The sequence below is a fragment of the Zootoca vivipara genome, chromosome 3, assembly GCF_965207765.1.
Source record: "Zootoca vivipara chromosome 3, rZooViv2.hap1.1, whole genome shotgun sequence".
Lineage (NCBI taxonomy): Eukaryota > Metazoa > Chordata > Lepidosauria > Squamata > Lacertidae > Zootoca > Zootoca vivipara.
Window position 1 is genome coordinate 76,479,144 of NC_142586.1, and position 24,768 is coordinate 76,503,911.

Here is a 24,768-nt window from a genome sequence, read left to right on the forward strand (position 1 = left end):
TATAAATCACTTAAAAGAGACAGCCCTAAGACTTGCAATCTAAAAAGCCATAACACAAAAGGAACATGGCTTGGATGGAAAGAGGAAATAAGCAAACTCGAGTGCAGGTTCCTGCAAGTGTTAGGATATAATATTGTTATTACCTCATTCAAAGCTATTTATTAAAATGTTGAATTTTTAATATTCTGCCACTATTTGCATTTATTTATTTTTTTACTTTCCACTATTTTCTGATTTAAAATGTGCAGTAGACACAGACTTTATTTAAATGTTAGGTAGGTGTATTGGTTGCTACTGCCCCAGTGGTTGCTCTTACACTGTTCCAGCAAGCCCTTTTGATTTGCTGGTGCGTTTATATGCCACACTACTGACACACCTTCTAATGGTGAGATGTTGCTGCTGTGTTGCGACATTCAACCATGCATACTGGCCTAAACACACAGGAAGATGATAAAAAAAATTCCTTCAGTAGCACCTTAAAGACCAACTAAGTTTTTATTTTGGTATGAGCTTTCGTGTGCATGCACACTTCATCAGATACATTCTTTGTTCTGCTGCTCCTACAGAAAACTGAAGTTACAGGTGAACACCACTAGGTGGCATAAGTGCTTAATTCACATTCCAGCAGCTTCTTGCTTTGGAACTGCTTTCTGAAGTAGATTGTGGCAACAGTTCACGTTCACAGTTGCCTGAGACCCAAATGAGAGGTTAATGCAGTTGTGCATGTCTGCCATGGGCGTACCCAGGATCAAAACTAGGGGGGGCAAGGGGAGGGGCCAAGGCACGGAAGGGGAGGGGCCACAAAGTGGGCGGGAACTGCGAACTCGCGCTCCGCCGGGCTGTGCCCCTCCCTAGAAGCAGGGCTGGTGGGCGGAGGAGGAGCCCAGCCCAGCGGAGCGCGAGTTCAGCGTTCCCGCCCGCCGCGCCGTGTTCTCTGGTTCCCCGCCGCGCTTGGCCTTGCCAGAGGGCGCGACGGGGAGGTGGAGGGAGGGCGCAGCGCGGCGGGCTGGAACGGCGAACTCGCGCTCCGCCGGGCTGTGCCCCTCCCTAGAAGCAGGGCTGGTGGGCGGAGGCAGAGCCCAGCCCAGCGGAGCGCGAGTTCGGTGTTCCCGCCCGCCGCGCCGCGTTCTCTGGTTCCCCGCCGCGCTTGGCCTTGCCTGAGGGCACGCCAGGGAGCTGGAGGGAGGGTGCGGCGCGGCGGGAATGGCGAACTCGCGCTCCGCCGGGCTGTGCTCCGCCTCTGCCCACCAGCCCTGCTTCCAGAGTAGGGCAGCTGCCCTAACTTGCCCCGTGGTGGGTACGCCCTTGATGTCTGCCCCTAAACTTTCTGTTTCTCTGTGGGTTTTTTAAGCTGGAAAGCAGCCTCAGAGGCTTCCAGTGAAAGGAAAAAAAGTTGAAATGGTTCTGGTTTCCCAAGACATTGTTTTTCCACTCAAAATTGCTCTCCCAAGCTACGCCTATGGAAGAAAAGATGGAAGAAAAGAGGCAACTGCATGTATTGACTAGTGGTGTACTTTCTGATATTTAAGGGCTTAAGTGTTAGGGAAGTTTTTAAGGACTGATGTTTTAATGTATTTTTACATTAAAACCCAGCCAGATGGACAGGGTACAAATAAAATATAATAATAATAATAATAATAATAATAATAATAATAATAATAATAATGTGGTTTGTGCAAAATGTACCCAGTAGGAACTTAAGGTGGCAGTAATATATTACAATACAAAAAGTGGGACTTGCACTGTGGAATGCTCCTGTTCAGAGTTCCAGCACTTTCCCAGGAAGATCCATTCCATTCCCCTCCCCTCGGTTTTCATTTCCACCAAACAGCCAGCTTTCCAGTACTGCACACTCGGCTTCTGTATACCAGTATACCTGAAGGAGTGTCTCCACCCACATCGTTCAACCCGGGCACTGAGGTCCAGCGCCAAGGGCCTTTTGGTGGTTCCCTCACTGCAAGAAGTGAAGTTACAGGGAACCAGGCAGAGGGCCTTTTTGGTAGTAGCACCCACCCTGTGGAACACCCTCCCATCAGATGTCAAGGAAATAAACAACTATATAACATTTAGAAGACATCTGAAGGCAGCCCTGTTTAGGGAAGTTTTTAAATGACTGATTTTTTAAATGTATTTTTAATCTTTTTGTTGGAAGCAGCCCAGAGTGGCTGGGGAAACCCAGCCAGATGGGCAGGGTAGAAATATATTACCGGTATTATTATTATTATTATTATTATTATTATTATTATTATTATTATTATTTAGATGCAAGGAGTGCCAGCCCAATAAAGCCCCACTCTAGGTCTCTTCAATGTACGTTATAGGGGCTCAGGGCAGAGCTTTCTCACTAGCTGCTGCAGTTATAGAACTAGCTGTGGAAGTCAGCTCATTAGAATTCAGGCACAGAGCTGTATGGGAGATGTTTCAATTTTCTTGGGTATTTAAATCAGAATTACTGAATGAATGTTGCCATTACTTTTACTTGTTTTATTCTTTTGTACTGACAAAATAATCATTATAATTAATAAATATTTAGAAAGAAAGGGAAAGGATGTTCTCTGAATCCCAGCCATGGGTAAAGTTATTCAGATCCAGTTTCCTATTCTCTTCTGTGATTCTTCTCTCAGGAGGTTTTTTGCAGTCAAATATATAACGAATGTGGGTCATAGCCCATTCCTATGCAGAATTAGATGCACATAACTACGAAAAACATCAACCAGTTTAGGAATACCTAACTCTGTGCCAGGTCAGACCACAAGTAGCTTTCATTGGCCTAGACCCCTCTAGAAGAAGACCCTGTCTTTTTTGTAGTTCTTGGTCTAAAAGAGTAGGATACTAGCAATTAATAAATTGTTAGAACCATGCAGTCAAACACCTGGGTGATTAGTTCAAATAATTATATGAAATTAATTCCATTCTCTCACTAGCAGCTCAACCAAGAAACCACAGGGATGAATTCAATGAATGCACACAATAAATTCCTATGTATTGAGAGGGTGCCATATTCAGAGTTCCATTCGGCAAATGGCAGGTTTTTCCTCCCATAATCACAAGTTTCCACTAACACACGTTCTTTTTGCTGAGTTGCATCTCACATTATCTCCATTTTCACCTTCTCTCTATTACAGGTATGAATGTGAGACAGGGGTAGTTTTGCTGTTTTGAGCTACTGCCTTTTTAGCTAACAAACAATGAAGAAAATGGCCGGCATCTTGTCCTAACTACATTATTTTGTGAAAACACTACTGGTGAAATGAAAAGGGAACTTCTTCTTAGAAAAAGGTAAAGGACCCATGACAGTTAAGTCCAGTCGCAAACGACTCTCGGGTTGCGGTGCTCATCTCGCTTTACTGGCCAAGGGAGCCAATGTTTGTCTGCAGACAGTTTTTCAGGGTCATGTGGCCAGCATGACTAAGTCACTTCTGGTGAAACCAGAGCAGCGCACAGAAACACCGTTTACCTTTCCACCGGAGCGGTACCTACCAGTATTTATCTACTTGCACTTTGATGTGCTTTCGAACTGCTAGGTTGGCAGAAGCTGGGACCGAGCAATGGGAGTTCACCCCATCGCAGGGATTTGAACCGCCGACCTTCTGATCGGCAAGCCCTAGGCTCAGTGGTTTAGAGCACAGCGCCACACGTGTTTATTTATACAAAGTTTATTTCCCCTTAAATTCTGCAATGCTGCTTTTCTATACAAATACCACTCTTCTGCAGGTCATATAATTTACAACAGCTTCTCTGTGGCTTTTACAATCTCATTTAACTGTGCATTGCTCTTCTCTCCCCCACCTCCCACTCCTTTATCCCATCAGCTTTCTCACCACATCTGTGCTCCTTGTCACTTCCTTCCTGTTCTGCATACTCTCCATAATGCCTTTCAGTGAGGAAGCGCATGCACATTCCTCAGTCTACAGTCAAATGGGATATTAGATGTTTCCTCTGGCAGTGGGTCTGGTGCTGGACATTGGCTATCACTTTGCCTACTATGCACTGTCTTTAAGTTAGGAAAAGGTAAAGGGACCCCTGACCGTTAGGTCCAGTTGCAGACGACTCTGGGGTTGCGGCACTCATCTCACTTTACTGGACGAGGGAGCCGGCGTACAGCATGACTAAGCCGCTTCTGGCGAACCAGAGCAGCACATGGAAACACTGTTTATCTTCCCACCAGAGCGGTACCTACTTGCACTTTGACGTGCTTTCGAACTGGTTTAGACCACAGCACCACCCACGTCCCTTTCTTAAAGTTAAAGTCTTAAAGTTAGGACCTGGCTAAATGACAGTGGAAGCAGGGGAAAATTTTGTATATATATTTGCATAATGATGTGGTTTAATGTTTAACCAGAGTACATGGGGAAAGCTATTACCATTTTGTCACAAATGAGACAGCAGACAAAAGATGGCATGAAAGATTGTGCAGATGTTACTAATCTGGGCCAACTACTATGTATAACTGTCCACATGAGTGATAGGCTATATTCACATGAGCAGTGTAACATCTGAAGACTTACTTCATTTAACTCTGCAGTGAGCACAAACGACACAGAAACTAGGATTAAGACAGATTATTTGTCTTTTCAACAGTCAAATGTCAGGATTTTTAAAAATTAATATCTGTTCTGAGCCACAATACCACAGGAGTTTTCTCATTGCTACTTTGTTCATCATTAGTTCATGTATTGTTTTGCCTAAAGGTAAAGGGACCCCTGACCATCAGGTCCAGTCGTGTCCGACTCTGGGGTTGCGGCGCTCATCTCGCTCTATAGGCCGAGGGAGCCGGCATTTGTCCACAGACAGCTTCCGGGTCATGTGGCCAGCATGACAAAGCTGCTTCTGGCGAACCAGAGCAGTGCACGGAAACGCCGTTTACCTTCCCGCCGGAGCGGTCCCTATTTATCTACATGCACTTTGATGTGCTTTTGAACTGCTAGGTGGGCAGGAGCTGGGACTGAGCAACGGGAGCTCACCCCGTTGCAGGGATTCGAACCACCGACCTTCTGATCAGCAAGCCCTAGACTCTGTGGTTTAACCCACAGTGCCACCTGGGTCCTTATTGTTTTGCCTACTTGAAGCTTAATATATCTCACCTGTAACAAATTGCATTTAGAGACAAATAAACCAGTACCATATGGTTATAGATCTTGTGTGCTGGGGTTTGTGGGCACAAGTCGCCCATAAGAGTTAGAATTAATCAAGGTTTGATTAAACTGTGCCAAACACTGACATTCCTGGGTTTAGCTTATGCTAACAAGCCAGGCTGGCAGTCAGGGCTAGCGGAGTGATGGCCCATCAATAAAACCATCAAGAGAGAGCAAACACTGTCAGACAAGGAGGTGAGGGGTGCCTCTTCCAGCTGTGCATTGATGGGAAGAGACCAAAGGGGTTTAGGATTTCAGGGTGGATAACATAAGTGAACAGAAAAAAGTCAGTTTTGCAAGCAGAGAAGGAGGGGGCAGAACACAATGGAGGCTAGCTGGGAGAAGCTGCAACAGAAACAGAGAGGATAGTTTTTTTGCTGTTCTTTTTGAATCCAATGTTGCACTTCTGGAGGAGGCTAGGCCTGCTTTGAGTGTGAATGCTCTGCAATCCTATCATTTAGGTTCAGATTGTATATATTTGCAAATAAACCATATACCACAATGACGCCACAGTCTCTGCTGTGCCTCATTGTCCCAAAACAGAACACAGACCCTGGGGAGCGCACCTGCAACCCCTAAAATCCTGCGCACCACTTGGCGGAGATTGGGGTGCTGTGTAGCAATATTGTGGGAATTGTGCAACATCGTTGGAGGAAATATGTAATAGCTATGGGATGGCATTTTCAGAAGTATTTAAAATATTCAAGCATGTCTCAATCCCTTTGACATTTAATGAATAAAAACTTTGAAACTAGATTCAATGCAGTAGAAATGTCAGGAGTATGAACACCACTGATTTCCAGTGAAACTCGGGTATCTGATGCCCTAAAGTCATCTTCTGAAGAAGAAGCTTAGATGATTAAAAAGCTCTCCTGCAGCTAACGGTAATACCGGTGGTCTGGTCATTGTATTACTCAGTATGAAGTCTTCTCTCTTTCGTTGCTTTTAGCCCTGCGAAACAGCAACTCTGGAAAGATTGTAATCATAGCTTAGTAGTGAGTCCGGCATCAAAAGTAACAGATCAGCACAAATTTTTAAAAACACTTCACCAGCAGAACAGCCTGGAGCAATTAATCAGAAAGACCTAAGAGCACAGAAGCTGAGGCAGATGAAAGCTGAGTTAGTTAATTGGCTGGAAACTCCCAAAGATATTAGTTTCACTCAGAATTGTTAAAATGCCCAGCTCTCTGGAGAGCTCACTGTATGCTGCAGCTGAAGTTAAGAATGAGATCCCATGCAAAAATATCTGCACTTCGTTCAGTACAGGCAGAGGTTGATATGAGAGCTGTGTGACTGCCAAACTCTTTCATTGCCCATGAATAAGAAGAGGGTTAGGAGGTGTAGGCAACTTGGTCAATACACTCCTAATATAGAATTCTAAGCTAGGTGGTTGTAGAAAGCATTTCAAAGATGGGAAGTATTTTAAAATACGTCACTTGGAGGGACTTAATGAGAAGGCCAAGTTATAATGTTAAAAGGTGAGTAGAGGTAGATAGGAAGGATGACAAGTAGAAAGGGCACCCTAAATGTCAAGTGGAGGGGACATATCCACTAAATAAAGCATCCCATTATATTAGCAGAGTTATCAGAAAAGAAAACTAAAGTACTGTTGAAGTTCCAGCAGTCTCTGTGTTGTTTTTTTCAGTTACATGGAACTAGAAACCTGCCATCAAACGCTTGGCTAGTTAATTTGAAAGAAAATGTGAATTTAAGTCTTCCTCACCTAATTAGTTTCTGCTCATGTACACTTCTGCACCAGACATACTGCTTGGTTTCCAATCAGTGCATGGCCCCTAATGCCCAGCTGAAATCCTGTAACTATTTATATCACAATTGTTCTGGTTTATTTTATTTTTTTTGCCCTGCTTTTGTTGTGCAGTAGTGCAAGAGTGCCCTTACAGATCACAATAATGCCATAACGTCACAGCACTGCAGAACTAAGATAGTGAAATGTTATGTACACAGTCCAGCACTGTTACTGTTGCATCAGTGACATGCTACAGAATACACCTGCAAAACACACACACACACACAAAAAAACCCCGCACACTCTGGAGGGTCCCCTAAACTACATTATTAGAAGCTACCTTATACCATGTCAGACCATTTGTTTATCAAGCTCAGTACTGTCCACACTGACTGGCAGCAGTTATTCAGCCGGAGAACTTTCCTAACCCTACCTGGAGATGCTGGGGATAGAACCTGGGATCTTTGGCAGGCAAAACAGATGCTCCGATACTGAGCTACAACACACACACCACTCATTAATGATTTGAAATAACTAGTTTATTTATGTATGCATATGTACACACTGCCCTTCAGCCAAAAGGTTCCCAGACATTTTGCCCTCCCAAGCTGTTATTTGTTGTGGGGGAAGCTACCATATTCCCATATGGGATATGTAAATGACTCCCCACAAAGAGACTAATAGCAGCATGGAGGGCAGTGCAGAGTGGGAAAATGGCACTGTTAAAATATCCCTCCCCCAAAATATCCCTTCCATAATATGGACCCTAACTGAGGCTCTTGCAGATGCATTTACCATTTAGAAACTGTGGGAAGTATGAACGCAGAAGTCACACAGTTTGGACCTAAGATACAAATGAAACTTTGGCTTGCTTGCCTCACACAGAATGCTGTCATAGTGAACCTCTGCTTACGCCACACAGCAGCAGGAAGGGACATGGCCAGCTGTATCACTACTACTGCTGCAGTAGCAGCAGCAGCTCCCCTCCCCTCATCATAGATTATAATTGTGTGTTCCCTCACTGGCTTCCTTCTCCTTTAGGAAACTGACTACGTGAAACAACAGAAACAGAATTGCAGACAGAGAGCCTTTTCTGTCACTCACTGAAAAGCATATCTGTGTAACCACAGACACAGACACATCCGTGTATTCTTTCACTTGCTCACATAATTTATTCATCCCAAGAGGAAACAGCACGTCTGCTATTTGTTTGTGACTGGTAGCTTAAGTAATATATGAGCAGGTGCTCATTTCCAATTAAAAGAGAATAAAACATGAAGACCAAGGAAGTATGAAATCTCCGAACAGTGCAGATGCCTTTGTTTATTGCCTTGGCAGGATGAAGACAACCCTTCCATCCATCATCCACTTTTTATTGAGACGTTAAACAGTTACAGCAGAGAAAAATGTAAGGAAGGTATTTTATAAGTAAGTTACTTTTAAATTCTAATGTAACTAATCATTTATTAAGAAAATAGATGGCAGTAAGTGCAAAAATAGAATCACCATTTGGAAATCATGGCAACTGCCCTACCCCAACAATTTCTAGCTCCTCTGTCCTTCATTATTTTGTATTCCTTCAACAGAATTTCTTTCTTTTCTTATACCTCAGTTGTGCTGAGGTTAACACAGTGTATTCCTCTTAAACATGCTACTGACATGATTTTATTTTTTGGTAATCGCAATGGATTTTAAAGCAAATAAATTGTCATGGTTGCCACTCTGGAGCAGCCAGCGTTCTAAACCTGCAAAGGAGTTAAGCAATTAGACCTCTGGGTTTCCCTCCTCTGTCGATAACAGACCATCTGGGATTTACAACCTCCTCTGCTGCTTCCGTTAGTCTTATGCTGCAAATTAAAGAGAGCCTAGTCCCTGTAATAAGCTCTCATCTTGATGAAACACAGTCAACCCACCTGTAGTGACAATCTACACATCATCACTGTGACAGCTGTACTTTATCATGGAGTTATTTCCCTTACCAGGTCGGCACCTCTACTGGAGCTGTTGGCACAATGAGCACATGATCTCTAGACCAGTGTTTCCCAACCAGTGTGCCTCCAGATGTTTTGGGACTACAACTCCCATCATTCCTGACCACTGGTCTTGCTAGCTAGGGATGATGGGAGTTGTAGTCCCAAAACATCTGGAGGCACACTGGTTGGGAAACACTGCTCTAGACAACATACATGCTAGTGATTTTATCCTTCCCCAAATGAGATGTAGAAGCCGGGCCGCCAAGAAGCAGTTTTATAACAGCTGCCATACAGAGAGGTATATTAGACTGAGAGATTGGGTGTACTATATTGAACATAACCATTTCAAAACGTCTTGTCTCCCTAATGTTTTTTCCAGGTAAGCGGTTGACTCAGATACTTAGAATTGGCCCTAAATCATTATGCAGAAAAGAAATACCAACGGCACGTTTTTCCAAAGCAGAATAATCCTGCAAGGGATTCCCAAGTGGACTCTTAGGAATCTGTAAAAGATTTTGTAGATTTAAAATCATCTTGAGAATACTGAGCTGTATTTGTAGCTTGCTCAAGACAGTAATTGATTTATTTGTAGAGGCAGCGGTATGTTTCCTCCCCCACCCCACCCCCGCAGCCACCAATCCTTTGTGCACAGGATACAGGCCCAGTGCACACCAGGAACGTCTCCGTGGCAAACTAAGAAACTTCACTCAGTACTAATACAGAAAGTGTTGGGCAACTTCAAGAGCTTTCTTCTTGAGGGAAATTATGTGTATATATAGCACCCGTTTCCTGCACTGATGGCCTGTGATACTTTTCTATGTTACGTATGCACAGTGGGACCAAAGAACCGGTCTGTTATTCTCTCTACAATTTTAATTACGAAGGTTTGATATAAAGTGTGCATAATGTATGAACGATTCGGAACGTAAGACTTGGCAATTTGTCGAGACAGAAAAAGTAATGGAAACAAGGGATCCCTCTCCACACAGGCTTTTAATGGTGCTTTGGAGCTGCTGCTGCATTTGCAGGCCTGCCACACATGCTGGTGGGGTGGGAGATGCAAATCACTGTGTCGTCCTGAAATTGCTACGGGGATTGGACCAAATCAGGCTCAATGCTGTCATGTGAATCCAGTGAATTCTAGGCTAGCTCAGCCCTTTGCTGCTCCAGTGTGGTTGGGTGGTCTCGTAATCTGGTGAACCGGGTCTCTGCTCCTCCACATGCAGCTGCTGGGTAACCTTGGGCTAGTCACACTTCTCTGAAGTCTCTCAGCCTCACTCACCTCACAGAGTGTTTGTTGTGGGGCAGGAAGGGAAAAGGAGATTGTTAGCCGCTTTGAGACTCCTTGGGGTAGTGATAAAAGGGGGGTATCAAATCCAAACTACTCCTCCTCCTCCTCCTGGAATTGTGAATTTCTGGGCCTTCTGCTGGCTGCCACTAGTGGGGATTCCACTGGGAGCAGGCCTGTCTGCCTGTTTTATAGTTGAAAGGAGGAGGTCTGCAGCTGCAGGGCGACACTGGCATCATTCTAAAAGCAAAAGTTGCACTTTCACCAAATCCAATGAAACACACACACACACACACACACACACACACACACACACACACACGAGTCTGGTACAAAGGTGCTTACTGTTGCACCCTAACTTTTTTTTAGCTATTTGCCATGTCTCATTTCCTATAACAATCATGTTGGTTTTAATTATTATTGCAATAACTGGAAAAGGAACCCTACTGTTTTTATTGTTTTAGAAAAATACATGGAATTAGAGCCTTTTTACAAAGAACGTAATTATAATAAAGCAAGCTTAACCAGAAATTGGCATGAGGCTACTTGGAACCTTTAGGCATTCATCTCTTTTACCAAGCAAACATCAATCTCCGCCATTATATCTTTAAATAAGCTTCTGCTTCTTTTGTACTTTAAAAGGCAGTAATGATTATCTACAACTGGAGATGCATTTTTTAAATGTAACAATATTAACTGCAACTGCAATTGGCGTGGATCCATTCAGGAGGAGGGGGAAGGAAGGCAGGGGTGGGTTTTTCTGATTCCCCTGCAGATTCTTGAGTCCTCCAATTAATTTATTATTATGATCCCAGACTAGAATTTATCTGAAACAAAATAAAAAACTTTTTTTCTTCCAGTAGCACATTAGAGACCAACTAAGTTTGTCATTGGTATGAGCTTTCGTGTGCATGCACACTTCTTCAGTATTGCATCAGTATTGCTACAAATGCTCATTGTTCATTCTGGGCAAATCTTCGCATTTGTCAGAGCAAATGTTATTAGATTGCACTTATTAATAATGCCATGCCAGAAATTTATCCTGTTTCCCACTCCCCACCAAAAATAAAATGAAATCAAATCCCCATCGATTAATGCGAAAACAAATTGCATAAGAAAACTGTGAAAGGGAGAGAGAAATTTTAAGCAAAATTCTCATGGGTTTTTGTCACTGTTACCTTACTTTTGAAGTGACTGAGAGGTATTTGGGGTGTCATTTCTTTCAATCTACAGTAAAAATAATCTCACCAGTGGTCTGCATTCTGCAGCTTTCCTATATACCTGCACTTCAATTAAAACCGGGGGATGACATCATGCAGCAAATCTTCCCATGGGGCTTTTCTCAGATGAAGCCTGGACAGCCAGGGAGGATACAGGGGGCTGAAGAAATGTTTTACTGGAAAGAAAAACAAAGCACTGCCCTCACTCAAAAGCCTGCACCCACCTAAATCCTAAATAAATTGTAAAATGCCCTAAGAATAAGGCAGGAAAAGTGGAACTCTCCTTCACAGGGGGAAGAGAAGCTTTGAGCAACTGGAGTACAGATTTTAGCACAGCAAGTTAGGAACCCCAAGTCCAACGCTATATGAGAGATATGGGAAGAGAGGTACAAGACACTAAGGGTGAACTGTTGATCACTTTTGCATCCACCGTATTGTGGGATTCACTTACAAGATCAAAAGGGGGTCATCAGCTGATGGATTCTGACAATTATGTTATATTGTTATGTTATGTTATTATGTTATGTTATGTTATTGTTGTTGTTGTTGTTGTTGTTTAGTCGTTTAGTTGTGTCCGACTCTTCATGACCGCATGGACCAGAGCACGCCAGGCACTTCTGTCTTGCACTGCCTCCTGCAGTTTGGTCAGACTCATGTTTGTAGCTTCGAGAACACTGTCCAACCATCTCGTCCTCTGTCGTCCCCTTCTCCTTGTGCCCTCCATATTTCCCAACATCAGGGTCTTTTCCAAGGAGTCTTCTCTTCTCATGAGGTGGCCAAAGTATTGGAGCCTCAGCCAAAAAAACAACACAACTTGCCAAAAATCATGTTGGTGTCAAAATCCATCAGAAAGCTTCAGACAAGCCCATTTCGTTTTGATCCTGGTGTGGCTGACTGTAACTCACTACAAGAAGACACTACAGCAGGCATCCCCAAACTGCAGCCCTCCAGATGTTTTGGCCTACAACTCCCATGATCCCTAGCTAACAGGATCAGTGATCAGGGAAGATGGGGATTGTAGTCCAAAACATCTGGAGGGTTGAAGTTTGGGGGTGCCTGCACTACAGAATGGGTCATCTGAATCCATTCCAACATAGGAAGCTGCCTTATACTGAGCAAGACCCTTGGTCCATCTCGCTCAGTATTGTCTTCACTGGCAGTGGCTCTCTAGGGCTTCGGACAGAGGCTTCTCCCAACCCCACCTGGAGATGCCAGGAACTGAACCCTGGACCTTCTGCATGCAAAGCAGATGCTCTACCACTGAGTAATGGCGCTTCTTGCTCTGCTGCCTGCTGTTCAGAAATACAGCCTTGGCTTTAAAAAAAACAAAAAAAAAACCAGAAATACAGCCTTGGCAAGTAAATAACTGCTAGATGACTCTGAAGGTTAATACAGATAGAGGGGGGTTTGTGTATGTGTGGTAGCTAACTGAGAGACAGAAGCAACCTAATTTCATCCCCTCACCCCCAACTGTGTTGCCACTTAAGATGTTTGGGCCTGGGGGAACAAGAAAAGAGGCCTTCAGGTGGAGGGCTGCCCATTGCCAGAATGTTCAATAACCCCCTTTCCTTACCATCTAAGGCAGGCATGACCAAACTTGGCCCTCCAGCTGTTTTGGGACTACAATTCCCACCATCCCTGACCACAGGTCCTGTTAGCTAAGGATGATGGGAGTTGTAGTCCCAAAACAGCTGGAGGGTCAAGTTTGGCCATGCCTGATCTAAGGGAAGAAGCAGGTAAGTTTGGCAGATTCAGGAGGGGGCCACTCAAGCAGATCAATTGTTCTTAATCAGGATGGGCCAGAGTACTGTGGGTCAAATGATTTTAAGCCAGGCCCAGTCAAGTAGCTCAGGTCAAACTCAGTCAGGCTGAGGCAAGTCCAGCTATAATAAATCAGATCAGGTCAAGTCAGGCTGAGTCCTGGCAGGTTCCAGTGAGCAGCAATCAAAACCATGGGTAGCTCCGAGTGTCCTCTGCTTGCTGAGCAGTAGAAAGAACAGAGTTATTTGAAGCCTTGCGAAGGCTGGCACAGCTTGAGCTTCCAGTGGTTCTGCCCCCACCCGCTGGCAGAACTGTTTGTAATCCTTTAAAGGGCCTTCAGTGGTTCTCCAGCTGCATACCTTTGCATGGTTATGAAGAAGAAGCTGCAGAGCAGTCATCTTCTATGGTAGAGTTTGAAGATGATAGGAACGCCACACCCTCAAGATGTCAAAGGACTCCCTTGGGTGGGGGTGGCCTGTGATTCATCCGAATCTGCCTTGGGGTAATGCTGGGATCAGAAATCAGGGAAAATAACATTTACTAGTAAAAAACTAGACCTACTGTGGTAACCTAATGTAGGGAAGTTGGAAAAAGATGCTTTCCGGTTATATTGTGCTGAGCTGCTCCTTAGACTTTTAGAATCATGTTGCACTACCCGATACAAGATGCTATACCATTTACTGTAACATCATCTATGATATGCCTTATTTCTAGGCACTCTTTAATAATACAAAAGGGTTGAAAATTTCATTTATATTCAGCTGAAAAATTATCTTGCTCGATTTGACTCACAATTGATTCCAGTCATGTCTTCATAGTAGAGAGTGCGCTGGAGAAGACATTTAATGATTTACTGCATTTTGCTGATCAAATATTTTTCTTTTATTTTCTTTTCTTTTGCTTTTGTAAGACCTTCAGGTTGTCAACTCCCTCAACGATGGAGCTTTTTTGACCTCTTTCCACTTTATTGTTTGGATGTTAGATATAGTTTTGGCTTGACAGAGTTTATATTACAAACAAAAAGCAACCTTACCACAACATGATTACACAAGCTGCCAGTTACAGTTAAAGGGCACTGTGAGTTCTGTCCTCAGTCTACCCTATACACCAACAGCTGCATGAATTAAATCAGGGTGGATACTAGGCCCATGGAAAGCTGTAGATACAACAGATGCCAAGGTGCTATGGGTTGAGTTGTGTGAAAATTCCACTGAACAATCATTGAAAGACCTAGAGATCTCTGGCTTAGAAGCTAGGCCCTGCAAAGTCAGCTTTTCAGTATCCGTATCGAGTGTGTGAAACATTGATGAAAGCTTACATTGACTCTAGTCCATTAGACTTAAATCAGAATTCCAAAAATTGTGTTGCTCAATTTGGCCCCTGAAAACAATAGTATTGAGGTCCTCCAATATTGTAACTAGGTGCTTATCTCTAAAACAATATTGTTGGCATCCATCTGTCTCAAGTAGCAACGGAGTGCGCCTCCGGGGGTGAAGTCTAAAGTGAACTCTCCAGGGCACATGCCTGGGTAGTGTGTATGAAGGTCCTGGGCTGCCCAGCCTCAGTGACGTGGTCCAAAGCAGAGCAGAGTTGGCACCAGCTTGGCTGCAGGAGTTGTCAGAAGGAGGTGTACAAGACACCATCCAACCCTCTTAAAGACTTCACTCCAGATTTGCCTTGGGTTTACTCCTCATTCTTTTTATCTCCAGAAGATGTCCTGAAAGGCAGCGGGTACAGATTTCCCTCTACAGCTCATGCAGAGCTTGACCATTAGCCCCACTATTAGTCTTGTCCATGCAATCGGCCAGTGTGTCTTCACAAGCAGAAGAGGTCCCTAACTCAACAAGGGTTTAAGATCCATCAGCTACCCTCACCTGGTTTAGCCAGCTAGTCCAAGACATTCCCTGGAGTGTGGCCGTTGTCACATGCTGACAGCTTCTAGGAGCCACAGATAAGAGCTAAGAGCAAAGTGGGGACCAAAGGTGGACAAACTACCCCAGAAGTGCATATACAGTGTGTGTGCACGCGCATCTCACACAAATACCGTAAAGCAATATTTTCCATGAATTAGTCATATGAATAAAAATAAATTTCTGCTTCCAACATAGCCTTCCAGCACAACTTCCAATGCCCCAGATTCTGAGCAGCCCAGTTGATGCCCCCCCGCCCCCCAAGCAAGCCAATGTCCACTTCTTTTCTCCTGGGCACCAACACTCTTATACCTTCTGCTCTGACAAAAAAGTGAGTTCCTCTCAGACCCCAGTCAGCCCAGCCTGGTCTTTGCTTGCAGGAGAAGCTTCCCCTAATCCCAGAATCCTTTAGGTTGCATAAGAAGAATGAGGGGGGGGAAGCATTTGAAACTTCTGAAAGTATTTCCAAATTTGACTGTTTTTCTCACTCCTCTTGTCCATTAGCACCACAACCCTTAATGTCCAATTCTACATAACCAAACAAGAGCTTATTAAAAAAAAATGCATATAGTGCTCACTCCGTGACTAACTGATATTTGAGTTTCTTTGCATAGCTGCTTTGGTGAACCACCAAACTGAGAATAGCCCATAGGAAGCTACACAAGACCACTGGTACACCTAGCTCAGTACTGCATACACTTACTGGCAATGATCTTTCAGGGTTGCCTGTTCCTTTAGAGCAGGCATAGGCAAACTCGTCCCTCCAGATGTTTTGGGACTACAACTCCCATCATCCCTAGCTAACAAGACCAGTGGTCAGGAGTGATGGGAGTTGTAGTCCCAAAACATCTGGAGGGCTGACTTTGCCTATGCCTGATTTAGAGAGAGTGTAACCCGCTCCAGAATAGGTAACTGACCTATATTCTGGACAGTAGAGCCACTTGCTCACAGAACTTCTGTCTTCCTAAGATTCAGCCTCAATTTATTGGCCCACATCTAACCCACCAGCTCCTAGACACTGATTCTGGACTTGCACACCTGATTCAGATGTTTAAAAGAATTGGAGTTGGACATCATAAGCATACTGCACTTTGTTCCAAATATCCTAATGACCACACCCAGTGGCTTCATATAGATGTTAAACAGCATGGGAGACAAGTTGGTACCCATAATTGCTGGGGGGCAGCCTCCCAATACTACATTCTGAAACTGACCCTGCATGTATGAATAGAAGCATGTATGAACAAAAGTGTTCCCAATTCCCATCTCACTGACTTTAATCAGGCATCCGAACAACATGACCAGTCCAACAAAGTTGATGTTAAAGTATCACTGCTTTGACACTGGTGATCTTTGCTTCTTCCAGTAAACTGGCATTAGTTTGCCTGTCTTCCCAAGTAATTATGTGAATTTTTTTGGAGACACCGTTGATGGAATCTTTCGAGGAGTTGAAGATGGTGGTCCATGTTTCACAAGTGTACAGTAAGGTTGGTAGTACAATAGCTTTGTAAACAAGCATTTTGGTTTCCCTGCGAATGTCCTGGTCCTCAAACACTCTGCACTTCAGTTGGGAGAAAGCTGCACTCGCAGAGCTTAGATGATTCTGGATTTCAGCACCATTGTCGGCCCTTGTGAAAAGATAACTGCCCATTAACATTTTCCAACATTACACTCTTATGTTGGATTTGTGGTGCTGCAGAGAGGTTGCTTTGTGCTTATTGGTGCAGCACTTTGGTTTTTTGGGTGTTGAGCGATAGGCCAAGCTTTTTGTAAGCTTCTGCGAAGATATTTAGGATGGTTTGGAGGTCATCTGCTGAGTGTGCACGCACTATGTTGTCATCAGAATACTGAAGCTCTATGATACAAGTTATGCACTGATCTACACACATAAAACAAATTCATGCACAGGCATCTTCCAAAAACCCAACCCAAACCCCCCAAAGTCCCATGGCGACCGGCAAATGGTAACGGGGGCAGGATCATGAAATCTGGAAGCCCCTAGGTCATGAACCGGCAGGTGGAAACACTGGCCTGTGAGTACTCCAGTTGGAGAACAGCCTTTACCAAAGGTGTCATGGACTTTGAAGACACTCGAACTCACAATGCAAGGAAGAAATGTGCTAAGAGGAAGGCATGCTTGGCAAATCCACACCATGATCAATTCTCGCCCAGGAACCAATGGCCCCACTGTGGAAGGACATGTGGGTCCTGAATTATGGAAGACAATCTTACTCGGCTACAAGTGATCACCAAAAAAGACTCTTTGCTTTCAGCCTACTCAAGTTAAAGAGCTTTACATCTGTTCGATATATTATTTCTACCCCAGTGGGGAATTTCCCTTCGACAAAGTGTAGGATCATGGCAATGAAAATAATAAATGGAGTTGGTGTGATAACACAACCCTGTTTAACACGTGATCCCACTGTGAATGGCTTACTTTGAGAGCCATTGTTATCCACGATTGTTGCTGCCATATGAAGGAGCCAAAGGATGTTCACAAATTTATCTGGACAGCTGATTTTCAGAAGGACAGTCCACAGGGCATTACGATTTACAGTGCTGAAGGCCTTAGGAAGGTCTATAAATGCCATATACAGGGGTTGGTTTTGCTCTCTGCATTTTTCTTAAAGCTGTCAAGCAGTGAAAATCATGTACACTGTCTCCCTAGAAGGTTGAAAACCATTTTGGGATTCAGGAAGGGTAGCCTCTGGTATAGTTAGTTGGCTTGCCAAGATCCTTGCAAGAATTTTGCCAGCTGCAGCTAATAAAGAGACAACTCAATAGTTTCTGCAATCCGTTCAATCACCTTTTTAGAAGAGGGGTTCGAATCCCTGCGACTGGGTGAGCTCCCGTTGCTTGGTCCCAGCTCCTGCCAACCTAGCAGTTCGAAAGCACATCAAAGTGCAAGTAGATAAATAGGTACCCCTACAGCAGGAAGGTAAACTGTGTTTCCGTGTGCTGCTCTGGTTCTCCAGAAGCGGCTTTGTCATGCTGGCCACATGACCTGGATGCTGTACACCGGCTCCCTCGGCCAATAACGTGAGATGAGCGCCACAATCCCAGAGTCGGTCATGACTGGACCTAATGGTCAGGGGTCCCTTTACCATTTTAAAGTCTGATGGGATCTCCTCTTTCTCCTCATATTTTTTCGTTGAGCTTGTGAAGTCATTGTGTAAATCCAATTCTTCCCACTTTGAAGACTTTGGCAGGTATCCCATCAGGTCCCCCGGCTTATTGTTTTTCATTTTGTTAATAGCTGTACACAACTCTCCCAGATTTGAAGATCCTGCAAACTCATCTCCAATTTGTTTTTGCGGAATTTGTGAAAGGACCTAGGCAGCTACAGGGGAGTTGTGGTTACTGAGATGCTGGTGATGTTCTTTCCAGCGCAGCTTCTTTATCTTTTAGAAGTACTGTCTATTGAGCCTAGGGGGCATATACCATGCTTTATTGTAAAAGAGGATGCTACCAACCAAATAGTAGTTGACAAACTATTGGGTCCAGGGTGGGATTTTTCAGGAGTGGTTGCTCTGTTGCTTCCTTAAAGGGCACCAGGCACTACTTCCCAGCATGAAGAAACATTCACTACATCCTGAACCCAATGGTTACCTTTCATCAGCTAAGAAGGAAAAGGAGCCAGATGGCATGTAATCTGCCTCATTCCTGTAAATTCCCTGTCCATGTCATCTGGCCACATTAGCTGAAACAGACCTCACAGATAGAATTATATGTAGCATTGAACACCTCACCTGGATTTGAACTCAAACCAGTATCAATGTCTCCATGGAGATGAGCAACTTCTCCTTCAAAGTGCCTTGCAAAAGAGTCAGAGCAACCCAACAATGTCCACATCTGTATTATTGTATGGTTAGCTAAGGGAGATGGGAGGGAGATGATAACTGATGGGCAATCTGAACAAGCTCCACTGGATGGCTACTTGAGGATGCAATGGAGACAGTGAAATATGCTGTCTTCACTACCAATAATGCAACACAATAGGCATGATTATACGATTGGCCTCATAGTTAGATTTCTGCCATTTGGACTCTGTTCAGTTGCTACAACATCCAAAGCTCCTGGGAATACTAAGAGGCAAAACTGGTTATGCAGCATTTGAGAATGATAATGTCAACAGCACACCTCATTTTGCCATACCATAGCAAGAGCAGAGCTTTGACAGAATTGTTAGCTCTAGCCACTGGAACATCCCCCAGAGCATTCAGGAATCCCTTGGAGTCCATAAGCCACCAGGTGTGGGCTGACTGAATGGGCTTCTTATCCTTATAGGGGAGGTCAGACATTGTGGGTGGAATTCAGTGTTGCTATTACATACCATTTGTGCTAGCATTTCAGCTTGATAGATGGAACAACCCCAACTCTTGTCTTCCCACGAACTGTTCTGGGGGCTTTCTCCATCCCCCCAACAACTTTGGGAGGCACATGGGAGTGGAAAGGGTGAAAGCCCCAATTGCATTAGTTAAGTCTTTGCACAAGGGTTCCACTGATAATGCTCCTTAGGTGAACCCAACCCATTAAGTCCACGGCACCTTTGGTAAAGACTGTTCTCCAATTGGAGTGCTCGCAGGCAAGTCCTGTAGTCTGATCATGACCACAGAGTTACACAGCCTGCCCCTAATTTTCAGACCACACCCTGGATCATTTGAGGCAAAGACAAATCAAGAGTATGCCCTACTCTGTGTGGAAGACTAATGACCACTTGAGACAATCCCATTGTTTTCATGGAAGCCATGAAGTCCTAGCAGAAATGCTAGTAGTGGCCAGGTGTGGGTATTGAGCTCACCCAGGACCACAGCCTTGGGCTTCTCCAACATCACTGCTGAAATCACTTCAGCCAGGTTGGCCAGGGAGGCAGTTAGGAAGCAAGGTGAGCAGTACACCAACTGCAACCCTAGTCTGTCTCTATGACTCAGCACCAGATGGTCTTGTACCTTTCATAAATGTACAAAATGTAATGTTCTTTTATGGGCTATTAACATCTCCTTACCCATTAGTATCAAACATATCTTGAGTGCTCAAGACAAATCATGAAATTTCAAATAACGAAATAATGCACATATGTGCATGCACAAACTTAGATATAATTGTCCAACATATTCTAGCCATATTGAATTCACAAGTACTTTGGTTGACTATATCTCACCATTCAGTAAGTATATTGCAAAGTACATACTGACTAAGCTAAAACCTGTCAAATCAGAAAATCATTCTAATCATCTGAAAACTATTCAGTGTGCTCTGCCCTTAGCTTAGAGGCATTTTTCACAAGAAACATATGGTTGACCAACTTGTCTCAAGTGCAATTCCAGCGAGATCAGCTAAAGGTTTTTACTTAGCTGAACTTGGATATGGTATCTGAAGTATAGTGTCAATATAAATGTATCACATACTCATTCTCTGTAATGTGCTATATAGACCCCAAAATGTGGATAATTATGAACGGTAACAACCATGTTGACAGGGAGACTCCACCCCTGTACAAAACATAGCTATATTAGAAGGTTTTGTCATTGTTATTAAAAACAAGAGTGGGCTACTCTTTCAGATCCAACAAGCTCCATGGCTGATATACATGGGGGAATGGACCATCATCAGTTTTACCATAAACACAAAGGTATAAACCCATGGTATCATATGGCCAGAACCAATGTCAGGATTTCCTCTCATCCTCCAAGCCTTAGAGGAAAAGAAAATGAATGCCCCAAATCCACAATGGTCCAAGATGTACTTTGCTCCAGGGACACCTAAACACTTGGGTATTCTTTACCTCAGCCCTAACAAGGCCAGGGTATGGACATCAATAGCTGATGTCTCAAGTATCCCAGGTTAGCTTACCTCTCCTGCCACTGTTGTGGGGAGCTTCCATTCAGCTAGTATCATCTCTGCTGCTCAAAGAGTGGTTCAATAGGTGATGGAAAAAGCTTGGCTTTGATCCTCCCTTTCTGGTGTCTTCATCTAACTGAAGGGAGGAGAGCCTCTTATGTAAGGAGGTAGACCCAATCAGAAGACAGGCTGTCAAATCAGAACTGAGGGGCGGGCCCTTTAAAAAGACCACATCTGAGCCCTAGAGATATGACACCAAACCCATTGTCCTCTGTCAGCTACTGCATTACCGTGTTTCTCATATTATAAGTCATGTCTTATATTAATTTTTTCCTGAAAAAAACACAGCATGGCTTATTTTCAAGGGATGTCTTAATTAAAAAATAAGTACCGGTACCGGTATCTGTACAGACCACAGACCTGCTCCCACCAGGTCTTCGCGCGCGGCAGGCAGAGGCTGCAGCCGGGTCCTGGGGCTGCGCGCGCTGCGCGCTGAGGCTGCAGCCGGGTCCCGGGTGTCCGCGCGCAAAGGCTACAGCCGGGTTCTGGGGCTGCACGCGCTGCGCGCTGAGGCTGCAGCCAGGTCTCGGGGGTTAACGCGGCAGCAGCAACCCTTCTTTGCCACAGACCTTCTTCCACCACCTGGTACGGCTTATTTTCGAGGTATGCCTTATATTTTTCCACCTCAGGAAAATCCTGCCATGCCTTATTTTGTAGGGATGCCTTAAAATATGAGAAACACGGTATATTACAGTGCATTCATAATTATAGATAACTGCACAATCCCAATGAATACTGTACATAATCTATCTGAAAAAGGTTGCAGGAAATGTTTTCACATTGCTGCAGGACCATTATGTGCTCCAAGCCTACATTTCAACCTAATCTCCCCTCTGCCAAATCTATAAACCAGCCGAAACAAAACTATGTGGAGTTTAACTAAGGCTACAATACTTTGTATTGTACATCCCACTGAATAAGTATGCAGTTTAGTGCCATTGAACTCAAATGGTCATGGTCTTTACACAAGCTTCATTATATAATACTGTCAAATAATTGCATTAACATCCCATATTTACTGAAATTAGTGCATTGGGAAAACTCCTAGGTAAATGTGGATATGAGTGCATCAAAGAAGAATATGAGTGTATCAAAGAATTCTCCAACTCTTGACAAAGACAGCCTGAGCATCTTCCAAAGACACTACAAGACCGACTTACTTTCTGCATATGTTTATGCACATTTTAAAATTTTGTTTTATAAAAGTTGCTATCCATTGTCAATACCTTGGGATATAGCAGTTCACAAATCCAAGTAAGTAAATAAAACAAGTGCTGTGTTGTGTACCAGAAATGTTTTAACGTTTTAATGAGCCTGTTTGGCTATTCATTTGGTTTTCCGTCACCACACTGCACTTTTCTAGCTGTTTCTTTGATAGTAATCATACTGTTATGATTAGAAATGGGCAGTGTTAAGATTTGCAAAATGATAGTTCACCCACACAGGTAGTTCATGTAAAAGTCTGTGGGTTGTATCCCACTAAGTTGCACTCTGAGTAGAACCATGGAAATTAATGGACCTCAGTTATATCCATTAATTTCAATAGGCCTACTTTGAGTAACTAACATAGGATGCAACCCAATGTTGAGAAAATGGATATTTCTATATTCCAAATTTCAGGCAAAGCCACCAGCCATTCATTAAACTTCACATGCCACTATTGAGAAGTCTTATTGAATCCAGATAGACAGGTATACTAGTAGCACAGTTGAGGAACAGTACATCCCACAGTTGATCAATCTCGACAATGCCATTTATCACCATGACTGCAACTTATATTTGGCCACAAACATGTACCTTTTGGGGGTTTTTTTTTACTGAACACTCAATCCTTTCCTTTAGCAATCTCACCCAAATAAATAAGACTTTATAGTAATGCAGATAAGAAATTTAATACTTTTTGTAGATTCCAGCTATTGTACTGCTGTATCTTTGAGTTTTGGATTACATCATTTGGCACTGAATCAGTTTCTAACAAAGTGTAAATAATGTGTGGGCACTATAATGAATCAATAGGTTTGCAGAAGACATGTTTTGATACAGGTATTTCTTTCAAGGAACTTAACTTGCATTAAAATATTGATGTCTTTTATAAAAGCAGCATACTTGTCTTCTATGTCACAAAGTCAGCTTTGAACTGCATGCATGTCTTCTTAAGCAAGTCTGCTGCAATGTAAAACCCAGCAATGCTTCCCCAATAGCATGCAGCAAACATAATATCTATACCTAGAGGGGAAGAATGTAATTATGGACTTCATCTAATACACTATTCAGATGGTGCTAACCAAGGCTGCCATTCATCCAATTTCTTACTGTTACAAATTACATAAGAACAAAAGAGCCCATTGCTCTGAATCATCTGAACCACAGGAATATTTCCAAGCACCTTAAAATCCCCATGAAATATTCATTGCAGCCAGCCACAGCTTCTCCCTGGTCCCAAAACCACTTCGTTAACATGCATTGCTGCTGCAGAAATTGATGTTGGAAAGCAATCTACTTCACACTGCCTTAAAATCCCACAAAGGGGATGGGGAGGGAAAGTATGTCTGGAATACAGAATGTTTGCATCTCCAATAAGGAAATAAGGATTGCAAAAGCAAAACACACATATCCTAATCACCATAACATTCCAACCTGTTCTCACTTGGAGGGGAATTCTGCAACATCATGAAAGGTACTGTAACTTCCCAGCTATGAGCTGAAGCTGTCCCATATGTACTATGTACATGCATGGAGATGGAAGGGATGTGAAATTGTTCTGCAGTAGACAATAGTCCACAGAACGGGAACTACGGTAAGCATATACACATACAGAAAACACAGGGCGACATGTTTGCAATTCAAAAGGGCTGTGATCCTGACCGTTCAAATTATTCTGATGTCCTGTTGTTCCTAAAGAGAACCTAGTCTCACACTTTTGCAGAGAAATCCTGTGCACGCTCGCTTGACAGACAGCTCCATTGAGTTAATGGAACTTCCTTCCAAGCCATTGTGCATCACATTGTAGCCTTAGGGACCCTTCTTCCCAAGATCCCCCACATGTTGTTAAACCTATTTGGGTTTTCTAGGGCGAAGCTCCAGCTTGGGACAGACTATATTCAGAACCAATGTTTATATAGAGCTCAGTTGGTAGAGCACAAGACTCTTAATCTCAGGGTCCCGGGTTCGAGCCCCACATTGGGCAAAAGATTCCTGCACTGCAGGGGGTGGACTAGATGACCCCTGGGGACCCTACAATTCTACGATCCCATTGGACCTGAGCCATACAGAGTCCTGGGTGCAAACGGTTCACCTGGCAGAAAGCTCATGAGGTTCTCGCTCCACCTGTCCAAATGGGGGCAATGAGTGGCCTGCCTGGCAGGGCTGTAGGTGAGAATGAATGAGCACGGAGAAGCAAAAAAAGTGGCTTACATGCTCCAATTTGTCTTTCCTCCTCAGCCAGACGCTGGCACTGTAGTCCTGCTGCTTGACGGAGCTGTAGAAGTTGGAGCCCACCCGGGTGAGGCTGGGCGACGGCTCGCGAGGTCGGCTCTTCAGCCTCATCTGCTCGAAGCCCTCGTGGCGGGACGACGAGGCGAGCCAGTCGCTCCTGCCTTCCATCTTGACATGACAAGGCAACGTCCAGGCGGCAACGGCAGAAGGAACCGGGAGGTGAAGAAGAACCCCCAGGAAGGCGAAGCAGCAGAAGGAGGAGGAGGAAGCGGGGGGGGGGGGGCTGGGGCGGGAAACAAAGAACCGAGGTGGAAATGCCCACGAGACCCTCCTGAGGGAAAAGAGCGGGAAGCTCAGGGACAGAAAGGTGCCAAAGTGCCCGCGGAGGAGGAGGAGGA

At 44.0% G+C, this 24,768-nt stretch overlaps 1 protein-coding gene across 2 annotated transcripts in view; it reads right to left on the bottom strand.

Annotated features, from left to right (window-relative positions):
• Positions 1-24,553, bottom strand: part of PLD5 (phospholipase D family member 5) — an 89,804-nt gene extending 65,251 nt beyond the window's left edge. The window contains exon 1 of one of the 2 annotated variants that reach the window (XM_088666486.1): positions 24,350-24,553. In XM_088666486.1, the coding sequence (XP_088522612.1) occupies positions 24,350-24,538 (189 nt within the window). In that variant the 5' untranslated portion in view covers positions 24,539-24,553. The remainder of the gene's footprint in view (positions 1-24,349) is intronic. The other variant, XM_088666487.1, reaches the window with a different exon arrangement.
• Between the last annotated feature and the right edge of the window lie 215 nt (positions 24,554-24,768).